Source organism: Malus domestica, chromosome 03 (genome assembly GCF_042453785.1).
Source record: "Malus domestica chromosome 03, GDT2T_hap1".
NCBI lineage: Eukaryota > Viridiplantae > Streptophyta > Magnoliopsida > Rosales > Rosaceae > Malus > Malus domestica.
Window position 1 is genome coordinate 27630917 of NC_091663.1, and position 14997 is coordinate 27645913.

The following is a 14997-nucleotide window of genomic DNA, read 5'->3' on the forward strand; positions in this document are numbered from 1 at the left end:
TGTGTTTGTATTTTCCTCTTCATGATTGATTCACAAGAAAGGCCCCAAGTGGTGGGCCTCTAAGAGTATCCATAATGATACATCAATGACGAATGATGAAGTGAGGGATTCGATTGTGCTAGTAAGATATCTCATTGGATTAATTTGGGCACACATGATCTAATTTTTAGCTATGGGGTTTTATCACTTTTTCTCTAAGGGACAAAGTTGAACATAAGAGAGTTACACTATGTTTGATGAAGGAAATACATTTGAAATTTTGACACAAGTTAAAATTTATAAATTGACATGCACCAATTCTTTTGTTTGGACTCATAAATATAGAAATTTAAAATTTCCACGTGAACAAAAAAAAACTTAGAATTTGGGACCTCTAATTCCCAAGTTTAAATTCTATGTAAGTAGGTGTTATTTCCAAGTTTCTGTGAGTGAGAGTTTAAAACTAAAGAATTATATATTCAAATTTCATTGTTCTTTTAGGTTAACCAAACAAGAAATTCACAAATTCTAGAAAAGAAAACTCCGTCGTTTTGAAATTTCTTACTAATCTTAAATTTCCTCATTCAAACACAATGTTAGAGAACATGGCGTATTTATGGTGCCTACTAGCCGAACTCTAAGGGCTTGATGCCAAGGAGGTACACTACTTGCATCAGCCCTATTTACTTGGCTCCTTTGGGCTTGTCATTTGTCATCTTTAAGTAACTATAGCCCAAAGCTTTTAGTTTAATTAAAAACAAGTCAAACAGCCCCATAGGTTTTGATAATTAATAGGGGTACCTTTTTTTTTTTCAATAATTGAGGCATTATTTTTTTTAACTAGAAATATTATCTACATTAAAGGGTGGGGGAGTATGCTAAGCCTAACAATAGGCTAGTAATAATGCGGTTCAACAAAATGCCGCAATTGGAAAAGTCAACCAAAATCATTTATGAATAGTATTATATTCACTAACTTTTCCGACAACTAGTGGCTGACCGACCAACTTTCCCATGACGTTTTCAAAAATGATTTCTTAAAAATGTGCACAAAACTGGTACGCTAACAAGTAGATACGGTCGTTAATTACAAAGGTGGGCTTTCAGTTTAAGGAAGGAGAATTCTCTTCCCTCCTAATTTCTCTCTCTTTCCTTCCTCTTCTATTTAAACGACTACGGTTAAGTTACACTAATATCTTATATTGATTTTTTTTATAAAGATAAAAGAACAAAAAACAAAATGTGAGAGAAAGGGAGGAAAGGAAATGAGAATAAGAGGTGAAAGAGTTATACTCCCGGTTTAAGACCCTCTGGTCATGAGGACAGTCGGTGTATTATGTATCCGGAGGGGCAGCGGTTTAGACTTTTTGGGGAAGAAGGCTCATGGAAGAGCAGGCCTTGTATATATAGAAATAGTACTGCCTTGTACTTTCTTTCGCGAAACTGAAAATGTATGTCTTATCATAAAGCTTTCCTCTTTTCTTTTATCTTCTTTCTTTTGGTACAATACTTTTTCCTTTTTCGGATGGACCACGTCATCTGTGCTTCATACACGACCAAATGGGACTTTGGGTTGGATCCACCATAGGACTGATTTTTCACCCAAGTCCAGTACAACTGGTTCGCTTGATCGCATGTTGGGTAGGGTTGATGTGAGCCGAGAAGGAACAAATTTCTCATGGAAATGGCCGCCAAGGTTAGTCGGGGAGAATTTTCCTAGTGCCTGCCTACCGCGTTAAAGAAAGACAACCATTGTTTCTTTGTGAGCACCACATGCATTATCGGTTAAAAATCACCTACACTTGTAGTCACTAACAGCAGCATACTTCATCTAAGATTATTTCTCCAAAAGGGGTAATGCCGAATTTGTGTATTTTCAACTTTAATAAGAAACCAATCGGCTACAACGACGCTATATGGCATAAGAGTATGCACTTGGTTTCTAACTTAAGTTCACAGGTAGTCACAGATGTTGGAAACTTATATATGTCAATTGGCAATTACATTCATTTCATGCTAACTGTAAGATTTCTAAATCATCCACTCCACTCAAAACGCAAGTTTGAATTCAATACAAGTTGGCAATACATACAACTAGAAACTATTTGTCATGATGCTGCGGATTTATTCCCCAGGATGATGCCAACTGCACCAAAAGTTGATCCGGCGTTGCACCTTCCCAGTCCTCGGGTGGATCCATTGTTACAGAAGCCTCATGCAGATTCAAAACGAGTTCCTTCTTTACGTCAGCGGGAAGGCCGAAAACATCAGATCCATTTTCCAGCACTATTTCAACCAACTGCAAAATGGAAATAGAGGACTAAATGGTCAAACCAAGTCAAACTGAGGAATTGCCGTAACCGGACACCAAAAGCAACAAAATTGAAAATATAGGAATTATTGATACTATCGCATTCTATGAAGCAAACACGTATGCTAACCCCATTGCTATTCCGAAATTATCAGAGAAAATAGATTTGAGAAAATCTTGTTACGAACATGAAATTAAAAGGTGCTCGTAGTCATGTTCTAATCAACACAAGTTGCAAGATGAAAGACTTTAAGTGAGTCTAACCGTCAAGAAGAAAACTAGTGAAACACATACTTAAAAATAGTTAACTCACGTCCGTTAAGAGGGGGAAAAATGCTACCTGCTGAATCCAAGCCAAACAGACATCAAACAAGTTTGGCTCTGGTAAAAATTGCCCAACGGCATGCAAGACCTCAGTTGCTGTCTCATTTGAAAGTTGGTCAATCGCAGGACCTGATCTGTCCATTAACTTTACAAGCAAGAGATCATCTCCTGTAGACAATACTTCCACAAAGGCCGTATCCACATCACCCACTTGAAGAGCATCCATTGCATTAGTCCAAGAATTCCAAATTGGATTGCGCTCTTGGCCCACAGTATCATCTTCCATAGCCTCTGCAGTCAATTCAGGTATAGCTACTCTTCCTGCTCTAGATGTTCCATTGTCCTCTCCAGCCACACGAATTGCTTCCAAGGTAGCTTCATCTTTTGAAGCTTGCCAAACACTTCTTGCGGAAGGCCCCTCACCAAACCTTACAGGTCCAGCCCCTTTATCCCATGCTCGCCTGCTGTTACCCTGGTCACTCCCATTCTCTGATTTGGGTGACCTACCATCCACAGGACCACCTCCTACGGCCTTCCTCGAACTAGTCTGTCCATTTCTGGAACCACCATATGTTGAAAAATCCCACACCTCAGACATGTCAGATCTCCAAGTAGGGCCCCGCCCCCTCATGCCGGAAACATGTCCATCATTTTGGGAAAATCTTTCGCCAAACAGAATTCGTCCATCTCCACCTCTTCCAAACTTGTTACTAGTGTAATCCGGAAAACCGTTGTACTTACCTAAAGGCCTATTAGATGCCCCCTCATATCCCATTGAAAAATTACCGCCTCTTCTACCTGATGATATTGATAAATCTCTTGCCAAGTCCTCAACAACTCTCTCAAGACCCCTTACTCTGTTCTCCAAAGTTACCATACTGTCATGAGAACCGCCCATGAAATCCTGCAACATGCTCATCAGATGACCTTGTTGTCTCTCCAGCTGCAACAATTGCCTTTGGATAGCCAGCCAATTTCCTTTGTTATTGACAAAGGATCCTTCAGGTTGACCATCAGTTTTGGAGAAACCTGCACGACTAGTGGACAACTCCCTTTGATTTATCTCAATCCTCTCATCAATATCAACTGCCCTTGTTCTGGAGTCTTTTCCATTCACCCTTTCTTCTGGAAATTTATCTCGTGCAAGGTCATCATGATCTCGTTGTTTAGTATAGAGACCAGCTAATCCTCTCTCTATGTTACGGTATTTACTACTGAAAGATCCATGAATATCATCAGATTGGCTGTTTGCAATCCGGTTTAAAGTTTCCTTGGAATCTGTATCATTTGCCTCTGGTTCCACCTCATTATTTGAGTTTGAAGAATTGACGTGTCTACGAGGAACAACTACCTCAACAGGCAAATCATCAGAAACCCTTTTTTCAAGTTTCTGGAAGAATTCTGGGTTTAGCTCTTTATCAGTTAAGACAGGTGGTTTCTTCTTCAAAGCTACAACCACTTTATCTCCACTGGCTTTGGATTTAGAAACAGAATCTGAAGTAGGGGATGAACCATTAGATGAACCCTTTGCTCCTTGCTCTATTCTCTCACCAGCCTTTGAATTTTTTGGCTCATTCTTCTCTGACAACTCAGCTGATTCAGAATTTTCTTTATTAAAATGTGGTAACAACAAAATGATCCAGTGAGGAACAAAAGGATGAGAAAATTGAACGAGCGTTTTATGAAAGATAGTATTATTGATAAGCTTACTATGAGACGGGACTTTCTTTTCATTTGGAGCTTCATCTCCTCCTTTCCCAGCTATCTTTTTCCAAAACTGCAATGCCTCTGTCATGCTATCTCTAACAGGTTTAATCTGTAAATACAAACCAAACCAAACTTTGGACACTAAGGCAAGCGAAAATACAATGCTACGTTCCTCTGTATAATGGTGTGCATACAATGCCACCTTCCAATGACATACTGTTCAGTATTGAATCTCCTATGTAATGGTGTGCCGGTTACAAATACAAATCCCAAGTTAAAAAATATGTTGATCCTTATACAATACTCACTCAAACATGCAATACTATAATCAAGTAATCCCCTAGACATTTTGAATTCTGGCAATCACCTAGTGAACATAGATAGTAAGATAAAAAGCTAATGCACTTGAGATAATATGCAACAAAAGACTACCTTGTCAAAACGGCAAGCCTCAAGCACAGCCAGGGTGGAAGCAGTTCTATCTGTAATCATGTTGCTTGAATGCAATGCTAATGCAATCAGCACATCGGCTGCTGCTTTACGTGTTGCCCAATCTGGGCTTCCAAGGCAGTCATGAATACTTTGCTGTAGATTATCCAAGCTTTGGGGCGCAATCGCTCCAACCTACAACAAGTAGGTAACTCTTCAGATCAGTAAAGTCCAATTAAATGATCCAATGTATAGATCAAAGTCTATGCACCTACATTCTATTGACAATAAGACTATGTATACGTTCTCACTACATCAAACACGACAGATTTCAAGTCAACACTCCAAATTACCACTCTTTTCTATCTTCTGTGTCCTACATCCTTTTAGCAATCAAACAACCACATAAGTACCTACTTTACTACAAAATCTAGAACAATGTACATGGCTATATCGAGTTCGAGACCACAATGTACATAACTACTAGATCACTCGAATGTGAAAAAGCATGTGAAGATAATCTACTAAGCAAACCTGAGACAGGCTCGAAACAACCGGCAAGAGCGATGACTTAGCCAAGAAGTTAGGATTGTTGAGCAACTTGCAGATCCTTGGACACAGCTTTTGAAAAGACGAAACAGGCGGTTCTAAAGCGCAGTCCACAATCTTAGCCATACACAATGCCGCACCAGATTGCACCCCTTTGTTCTGCTCCATCATAGCCTCAAACAAAGGCTTCATAAATAAACCCACAACCGACCCATTGTCGCTCACACTATCTGCCTTCAAGTACTGCGCCGAGAGCGAGCCAATGGAGTCGCGGCACGCGTCCCTGACGCCGGAATCGGCGTCCTTGAGCCTCTTGACAACGTGGGCAATGATTTTGGTCAAATGGGTGGATGTGAAATCGGGATGGGAAGCAGAGACCAATGAGAGCAGGCGCAAAGACTCTTTTTTGACGGCAGGTTTCGGATCGGCGGAGGCATCGTAGAGGCAGTTGAGGAGCATAGGGAGGCTCTCCGGCGGGAGAGTTTGGATAATTTTCTCGAGATCTTCGACGGCGATTTGGTACGTGTCTCGATCGGAGAGTTTCGAGAGGGAGGTGAGGATTCTCTGCTTGAGCTCCACCATGGCCAGGTGGGTCGAGAGGGAAGATGAAGCGGAAGAAGAAGAGGACTTTGAAGAGGAAAGTTGCTGCGGCTGCGGCGGCGTTGTGGCTGATGGGTTTGGGGGTTTTGCGGGTTTTGAGATTCTGGGTCCGGCGAAACTCATGGTTTCGAGTTGGTGTGATTTAGTTTTGGAATGGGATGTAAAATGGAAAATGGGTTCTCTCTGATTCGGGAACTTAAGCTTTCAGGCTTCTACAGTGAGATATACAGGCAATGCTGTTGCAGAGAGAGAGAAAGAGAGAGAGACAGAGAGAGGTGGAGGGAGAGCTGCTTCTTAACTTTTAATTATTTGGTTACAGATGAGGAAGCTAACATTTTAGTCCTTACCTTATCATTAGAACTTGGAATCATTAAAATTATTGTTTATTACATATTTTAATCCTTGTTTTGTCTTTTGTACCTCATTTAACTTGAGATACCCACCCTCGAAAGTATAAGACTAATTCCTAAGAAGGCCCGAAAAGGTTAAAGGTATTTGAGTCCATTAATGGCTAACAGTCGCACACGTCTTCTTTAAGTTGTCAATCAAAAAATCATTTATGTTGTAGCTCGAACTTAAGATCAGGAAGCAAATCAAACTTGAAATTTTATCGTATTTTCATTGAACTACTCGTCGTATATCCACTGACCTACTTGCTGTAATTAAATTATTTAATAAGTTAGAAGGATAATATCTTTGTGCCAACTTCAATTTCTAAATTTATATATTTGAAACACTATTGTGAAATTTTGATTTAAATTATTTTTCTTTTAATATTATTTGTTTTTGAATTTTGAAGAGTATATGTGAGTCAAGGTTTAGGTTTGAAGTGATTAATCATCCGACCGAATGATGTTGGGCGTTTTAATATGTGATTTGTTTGGAGGTGTCAATCATCGATAATAATTTATGGAGTTGTGGAAGAGCAGTAATCAAAATTCAAAAGAGGACCGGAGGAAAATGTGATGGCCACCTATAAGACAGCAACATGATGATTGCATTACACACTCAAATTTGAAAAATAAGCATGGTGGGCGCATGTGTTAGTTACAAACTTTATATAATATATTTTTGTTATAATTCGGGATATTGTGTTAGAGGGAAGGTTGGTGATTTGTGCTGGAAGTTATTTGACTGAAGTGAAGATTCTATGTTTTGTTCATAGAATATGAATTCTGTTGTATATCACATCTCCCGCCGCACAAGCACACATAAAATTTTAACTCCGGCACTGTCCAAGAAGACAATGTAACAAGGCTGCGCATGCTGTTGCCTTTGCTACTAGCCTACTAGCCAGATAGAATGACAGCTTCTAATAAAAGCATTTTGAACCAATTTGACTTTATAATACTTTCGACGCTGATGTAAATACAATCATTCACGTTTGATTTTGAATAATATATATCAACACAAAATTTATAAAGACAAACGTTTAGAGTACATTTTTTGCTCCTCTGATGACCATTACAAATTTACCACCCCATCAAACTGAATGCAATGCATGAAAAGTGAAGGAAAAAAACTTATATAGTAAAGCAGTGGAATTTAAACACACAATTCAAACTACTTGATTCAAACATGAATTCAAACTATCGACCAGTATAGTAAGACACTGGCTCCTTATTTTATACTTCATGCCTTTGGATAACATGACCTCAATTTATTTAGTTGTATTCGGGTCTAGAGATACTTTATAGATGCACCGGTTCGACAAACAGAGAAACTACAATATCCTTGAGAAAAGTTCCAGTATTAGTAAATGCGTCACCGTGCTTGTATAACACTTCGACCACTCGTGTAAGATTGAGAATTCGCAACAGGAGAGGCATGGGGATTGTGGTGGTTTGGTGGAGCAACGCTTCGTTTATGTCCTTCCATGCATTATTCACTTGTTTACTTAGTCCAAGTGTTGCTTCTTCTTCTGCGACATCATATTGTTTCATGTAGCATTCCACGGCCGAGGCAACGTGTCCTCTCTTCTGTTCAAACTACAAAAAAAAATGGACACGATCACTACAAGAGAAATTAGCATTAACTTCAAGAAAATCGAGATTGTTGCTAGGGTGACAATGACACATATCATGATACAAGAAACACGATGACAAAAAAATTGTTAGAAAAGTGTGACTAATACCGTAAGTGCGACCTTTTTATAATTTTTGTCACCTATTTATTTTATTTTGCATCGGTAAGAATTTTGGTGCTCTAGCAACGGCCACACTTTTCAAGGTTCATGAAGGTTATAGTTATAAATACAAGTCGTAGGTACCTGGTGGGACGTGATGTCATTCTTGAGTCTACCAATTAAGGATGCAGCCTTTAAAATCTTAGGGTCACTGAAAACCCAATCCAATGAGTCTTTTGTAACAATATCTCCCATTCCAATAAAAGACGTGACAGCTAGGGAAAAGGAGGATGTATCAAGTGCTGCTGACAAATATTCATCCAATGTAGGTGTGTATTTGCGATGGAACCATTTGGCTTCCCTCATGTACCCTCTAACTAGAACTTTCATCTGAGAGAGATATACAAGGTGATCATGTTGTAAATCTTTCATCATGTTTATAATTATATACAAAATTGCACATATATGTATACGGTCTACAACTAGTCAATATCCAAGTATGATTCATTCATTGGATATTGACTAATGTGAATGGTTTAAAAATTAAAAATATGATGATTTTCCTAACGTTACTTATCATATGATAATAAGTTAATAACTAGCCGCTTGGAAATGTTAGTGAGACTTACCGCTTCTCTAGCATAGTGGATTCGATATAAGTTCCCCTCATTTCGAAGCTTTTCTTCCATTTCTGTGTATGAATCCAACATTGCCTGATAGCAAACTTTCATGTACTGTGGCAGACGATCTATGGCAGAGATATCCCACCTGATGGTGATCAGAAATTCAAAATAAGAGCATATATAATAACCAAAGCCTCCTCCAAAATCCTTTTAAATTTACTAATTAATGTAATACTTCTGCATTCACGTAGGATACCACTGTTCCTTCACTTGTGGCCCAAGGTCCGTTGAAAAATATCAAAATATATCAACGAAATATTGTGGATATATGGCTAATCAAGGAGACATATTTGTTGTAATTTGTATGTTTGTTAAATCATGTAATTGTGTAAACTTAAAGTAGAATCATAATAGCATTTAAAAATTAAATTTTCATAGACTTTGTATTACTGCTAAGATAATAAAACTTATCATAATTAGGATTTATTTTTGTTTTTAAGATAAAAGGAGAGATTAAGAGAGTGAAAGAGAACATGGGAGTGGAAGAAAGAGGAGAAAGGTTTATTTTTTATTTTTTAAAATTAGAGACGTTAAAATTATATGTGGTTGATGCTTTAAAAAAAACAAAGCAAAATTTGTCACTTAGTATTACGGTTTAATGATATTCCTCATTACTTGTAAGTTAGAGGTCTTAAGTTTGATTATCGCCAAAGGTATATTTGAACCACAATCTTGCTAACCGTTGTGAGGCTAAGCTCACCTCCTTCCCTTAATGTAAAGAATATCGTTTTTTTTTTTTTAAAATTTGTTCTTATAATTACTAAATTGCCCATAATTTTATTTCTATTCAGTTTTAATTAAAGTGTTAAAATTGTAACTTCCTAAAGTTTTGATTAACAACCAAAATTCTATTAATATGTAGTTTAAATAAATAAAAGCAAAGGATCATAGGGTTTATATATATAGTTCTCATACACTTGACCCGTACTCTCTCTCCTGACCTCTCACCCACTCTTAAAGGATTTTTTTTTTAATTTTTTTTTAACAAATGATATTATCTACACTAAGGGATAAGGGTGGACTTAGCATCACAATGAGCTAGCAATAATATGATTCAAATTCACCTTTGGTGAGAAATGAACCTAAGACCTCTCATTTACAAATGAAGAGGAATACCACTACACCGTAGTACTAAGTGATCACTCTTAAAGTTAGTTTTACAGTAATATTCAATTTATAAGTATAAATTATTGTAGAAAACCATTATAAATATATGTAAAATCATGGTGCGTTTTATTCCTTGTTCATCATTAACTAGTCCAATCAAACCAAAAGTTCTTTGAATTTTTTTTCCAAATAATAGATACGAGTACAAATTAATGAACATATTCTAAAGTCTCATTTAAAAAAAAATTATTATTGACATTTCTTATTTTGCACTCTAAACTTTCTATATTTACAAAAAAATAAATACAATGTAAGCAGTGTAAAATGAGATTTTTGAAGTAATAATAACAATTTCGTAAAAAATTTCTTTTATTTTTCACAACTTTCATCATTTATAATTATGAGCTGTTACCAATATTGTCACATCCTAGACCAGATCTGTCGTAATACGATATTGTTTGCTTTGGACCCCGACCATGCTTTCACGGTTTTGTTTATGGGAATTCAGACGATAATTTCCCAGTGGGTCACCCACTCTAGGATTGCTCTCGCCCGAACTCGCTTAACTTCGGAGTTCCAATGGAATCTGAAGCTAGTGAGTTTCCAAAAAGCTTTGTGTTATATGGAAGTGGACATGTACATAAAAGACACATCACCCCCTCTCCGTTGGTCGATGTGGGATGTTACAATATGAATATTTCCATTGAAATTTCTCTATTTTAGGGCTTGAGTCAAGTGATATGTGTCATCATTTGTAAGTGATTATTAGCGATTGATGATATAAAAAGGGAATTAAAATTGGAGATTGAGCTAAATTCCAAACCTCTCAACAGCATCAGTAAAGAGCTCTAGTTCTTCAAATGTGCCATAGACATCATAGATGTCATCAATACCCACAATAAGGCCAATTACTTTGCTTAATGTCATCCGAGCAAAGTCATATTGAGGTTCAAAGTAGCACCCTAACCCCCAAAGGTAGCTCTCAACAATTCTGTCTCTTGCAAAAGGTAGTTTGCTTACAAAATCCAAGTCCTTCGACCACCTGCATCAGTAAATTGAGTGGACAACAATTTGTTTAAATAGCTGGTAGAACTAAGTAGTCAGATTCTTTAAATTTAAGTGTAGTTAATTGGTTTTGTTTAACCTTGAAATTTCACTTAGTTCTTTCTGATGGACTTGCTGCAAGAGATTGAAATCCAACTTTGCAAAAGTTAAGAGAGTTTCATTATGTGAATCGTCTTCCTGGTAAATGGACAAGTAACGCCTTGCTTCTAGCCTTGGGTTGCCCTTCCAAAACGGCTGGTACAATGCATGAGTTACGAGTTTCGAAAGCGGGGAGCTCAAACGATTTTCTACCGACTTCAAATGAGTGGTGGTGAAGGTTAATGCCTTTTCTAGTATATCCTCACCGTGTACCCTTAGCTGTGTTGCTTCGTACAAGCTTAATAGTCCGATGACATCATTGACAAGTGACTCCTTAAATTTGCCTTCATCGTCCTTAAACTTGTTGAACATTTCTGCTTCCCAAATTCATGCATTATGTAATTGGAGAAAGAAATAAAATTAAATCGAAAGTTATATAATTAAGTGTGAGTGTAAAGAAGGGAGGGACTTACCACATGATATATCATAACCTTGTTGTCTAAGCAATCGAAAATATAGAGCATCTGCGTGAAGGTTGTGATCATCATCCCTCCCTTGGTGTTGGTGACTACCATCATAAGAATCCTTGCGAATTTGCTGCAAAACTTCATCAATCTCATCCTCAAAATGGTAGGAGACACCTAAGCGCTGAATCGTATCGACCAAGTCCAGCTTATCTGAATGCTTACAAGGCGTTGGAGCCAATATCATTCTCTTCACATTTTCCTTTAATTCTTGGACAAGTTTCTCAGCTTCAATATTTTTTTCCTGCAAACACAAATTGAAAAGGGAATTATACTTTTCCTGCACAGGGCATATAATTCCAAACTATTAATCTCAGTGAATTTCATACTACCACTGAAGCATATGATAAAAAATAATCTCCCCAAAAGTTGGGGGGAAAATTAGCTGAACGTCGATTAACATCACTAGGAATTTTTTTTGAGGTATGAGCTTGAGATGGTGATGACATTTTATTCCTAATTTGGAGAAGGTGAATAGGCTTTTTAGTTGCGTGAGTTGAAGAGTTGGTGCGCTATGTTATTTATAGTGAGTGAAACAGTGAAAAACAAAAAAGGAAAAAAAACAGAGGCAAAGGTGTTTTCATTACTAACTTGTTTCACATGTTTAACACGCTTTTAAAAGTGTTTTCATTACTAACTTGTTTCGCATGTTTAACACGCTTTTAGCACGTCCATCCCATCAAGAGAGAATTTTGAGGGAGTCGGCTTTTAGCACGTATATCCTATTTTATATGGTCATGGTTAAACCACGTCAACATTTTATATTTATTTTTTTATAAAGATAATAAGACAAAAAACAATAGTAAAATAAAATGTTGACATGACTTAACCGTGATCGCACAAATAGGAGGGGATGAGAGCGTATGAGAAGTGGGAGGGCAGAGAAGTCAGGTCCAATTTTGAGTCCACAATGAAAATCATAGCTCAAATCAAGGATGAACCTAATTAATTATGCATGATCCACCACTAATATCATCGATATTGCCTCAATTTAATCACATATTACAAGGTGTTGGGTTTTATCACGAAACGGCTTGGCAATTTAGGGGTGGAAACTTCTATATATTAATTGTATATTATTTTTTCATATAATCGATGTGGGAAAACCAAATTACTATAGGGTGGTGCTATTCACACTCATTTTTACCTCTCACATACCCGTCTCAATTTCCGATTGTCCGATTAAATGAATTGAAAAAAAAAAATGGTAAATTACATTTTACCCCCTCAGGTTTGAGGTCGATTTAAATTCCTTATAACATCTTTAAAACATTTCAATTTCATACCTCCGTTAGAAAATCTAATAAATTGTTAAGTGATGACGTGACAAATATAAGATCCCCATTTGTGCTGATGTAGCTGGCACATTTATGCCACTTGACGAAATACTTATTAAAAGATTTAAAATATTAAAATAATTATTTAAAGAAAAGTTCCCAAAAAAAACAAAAAACAAAAAAAACCGAGATCCGCTTCTTCCCCAAAATCTCCACCCGTACCCACCCTCCCACCCCATCACCCACCCTTCCCCCATCACCTACTCCTTCTTCTTTGACACGTATTTGACTAGACTCCGCCGAATGAAGCCGCCGCCGCCGGCGGAACTGGTACTCGGGCCCGGCGAGTCGTCTTTGAAGGCGGATTTGGGCTTCTTCTTATCGGATCCGATCGGGGAGTTGGAACCCAGAGATCGCGGACTATTATTGGATCCATCAGGGCTATTGGAGAAGTCGGACTTCTTGGAGGAGAAGAACCTGGCCTTGAACACCATTACTGTGTAGATATTGTTCTACGGCTTCCGAAATGGAAGCAGCCATTGGAAGTATAGGGCTACTTTCCAGAGAGAGAAAGGGGAGGAGAGAGAGAGAAGGTGGAGTTGGTTGGAAGTTCGGGAAATGGATGTGTCGATGGTTTGAATGTAGAGAGAGAAAGAAGAGGTGGGGGTGAGGGGGAAGGGTGGGAGAAGGGGGATGGGGAAGGGGTGGGTGATGGGGGAGCACGGGTGGGGAAGAAGGGATCTGGGTTTTTGTTTTTTTTTTTTTTTTTTGAACGTTTCTTTAAATAGTTTTTTTTAATTTTTATTAAGTATTTGGCCATGTGGCACAAATGTTGCAGTTACGTCAGCACAAATGGAGATCCTATATTTACCACATCATCATTTAACGGTTTGTTTAATAGATTTTCTAATGGATGTATAAAATTGAAATAAAATGATAAGTAAGTGTACGAAATTAAAATGTTTTAAAAATGTTGCAAGGAATTAAAATCGATCACAAACTAAGGACGTAAAATGTAATTTATCCAAAAAACAATCAATTGACAAATATTAACAAAAGTATATTGAAAAAAAAAAATATGTCAATACCATTACCCTTTTTATATTCGAAAAAATCTAGTTGACTAATTTATTGAACCTACGTGATGGGGTCTATTACCATGAAAATAAGTCTTTAGAAATTAAACGAGAAAACCCAAAAACCAATGGATGAAAATTTAAGAAATCATATGAACTTGGAATTTAAGAATTATACATGTACCAATCTTATCATATTAGACGTGCTTACATAGTCTATCCTAGTGGTGTCATCTCAAGATCGTGGCCTGACAAGAAGTGCACAAGCTGGCAGCATTGAATTACGTGGTATGACAAGTAGTCGCTAGTAGTGAGCCAGCTTGTCTAAAACTCGCTGCTAATAAGCCGGCTGAGCATGTAAATTATGTTGAATTACTTAGACTTACCTGTAACATGAGTACTGGTCGTTATAGCTGTGCTGGAGATGACAGTCATGCGGAACGAAGAACAGCAACGGCAACTTCACATCCAAGTAGTCACCAACTTGGTTATAGTTGGTCACAATTTTAGGCCAAAGATTAGTAGTAATTTCTAATTTCTTTTCAAGGAGCGTTCTGGCCTATAGTCCATGGGAGCCTGCAGTTACTTCACTCCTTCGGCTCTATGAAAATCAATTAGCATACTCCACACGTAGGAAGTTTTTCCCCGAATGACTCTATTCTTTGTTAGCTTAATTCTTCCAAGTCGTGTCCTCAGAGTATAAATATATAAAGAGAAAATTTTTGAAATGTCTTATGAATTTGTACATACTTTTCAATTTGTCAAATAAACTAAAATTTTATCATCTCATCCTAACTCCGTTAAGTTTTTCATTCAAAATAAGTCATGTGCACATGACTTGTATTCAGGGTTATTTCTATAATTTTAACACCCTATTTCCTTCTATTAAGTTGTATTCGATCAAAATAATTATAGGGTTTCTAAACCACAAAAAGGGACCGACATACGATACGTGGTCTAAGAGTTTTCGTTCAAAAAGGAGAACGACGCTTGTGTGTGTTGAAATTTATATATTATAATACTAATAATTATAATATTTAATTCAATATTTGAATGAAAAATGCTTTAACTGTTTGTATCAAACCGTCTTTGTCATTAAGTGGTTGCCATCTTATACATAGTAGCGCCACATTGAGTATGGACCTTTTAAATGGTGCCATCTA

General features: G+C 37.3%; 2 protein-coding genes across 3 annotated transcripts; both read right to left on the reverse strand.

The window, feature by feature from the left end:
* Window positions 1-1834: 1834 nt before the first annotated feature.
* Window positions 1835-6344, reverse strand: LOC103434686 (TORTIFOLIA1-like protein 1). The gene is made up of 5 exons (XM_008373034.4): window positions 5285-6344; window positions 4754-4945; window positions 4325-4430; window positions 2631-4207; window positions 1835-2278 (listed from the first exon to the last, which is right to left on the reverse strand). Exons 1-5 carry the CDS (start codon window positions 6020-6022, stop codon window positions 2081-2083), a joined length of 2811 nt encoding a protein of 936 aa, XP_008371256.3. The 5' UTR covers window positions 6023-6344; the 3' UTR covers window positions 1835-2080.
* Window positions 6345-7264: 920 nt separating this feature from the next.
* LOC103434687 ((-)-germacrene D synthase-like) lies at window positions 7265-14357 on the reverse strand. 2 transcript variants are annotated; one of them, XM_070819233.1, is made up of 7 exons: window positions 14221-14357; window positions 11431-11725; window positions 10959-11331; window positions 10638-10856; window positions 8654-8792; window positions 8169-8414; window positions 7265-7887 (listed from the first exon to the last, which is right to left on the reverse strand). In XM_070819233.1, exons 1-7 carry the CDS (start codon window positions 14227-14229, stop codon window positions 7591-7593), a joined length of 1578 nt encoding a protein of 525 aa, XP_070675334.1. In that variant the 5' UTR covers window positions 14230-14357; the 3' UTR covers window positions 7265-7590. The 2 variants fall into 2 exon arrangements, with proteins under 2 accessions (XP_070675334.1, XP_070675333.1); XM_070819232.1 differs by lacking the exon at window positions 14221-14357 and adding an exon at window positions 11814-11968.
* Window positions 14358-14997: the final 640 nt, after the last annotated feature.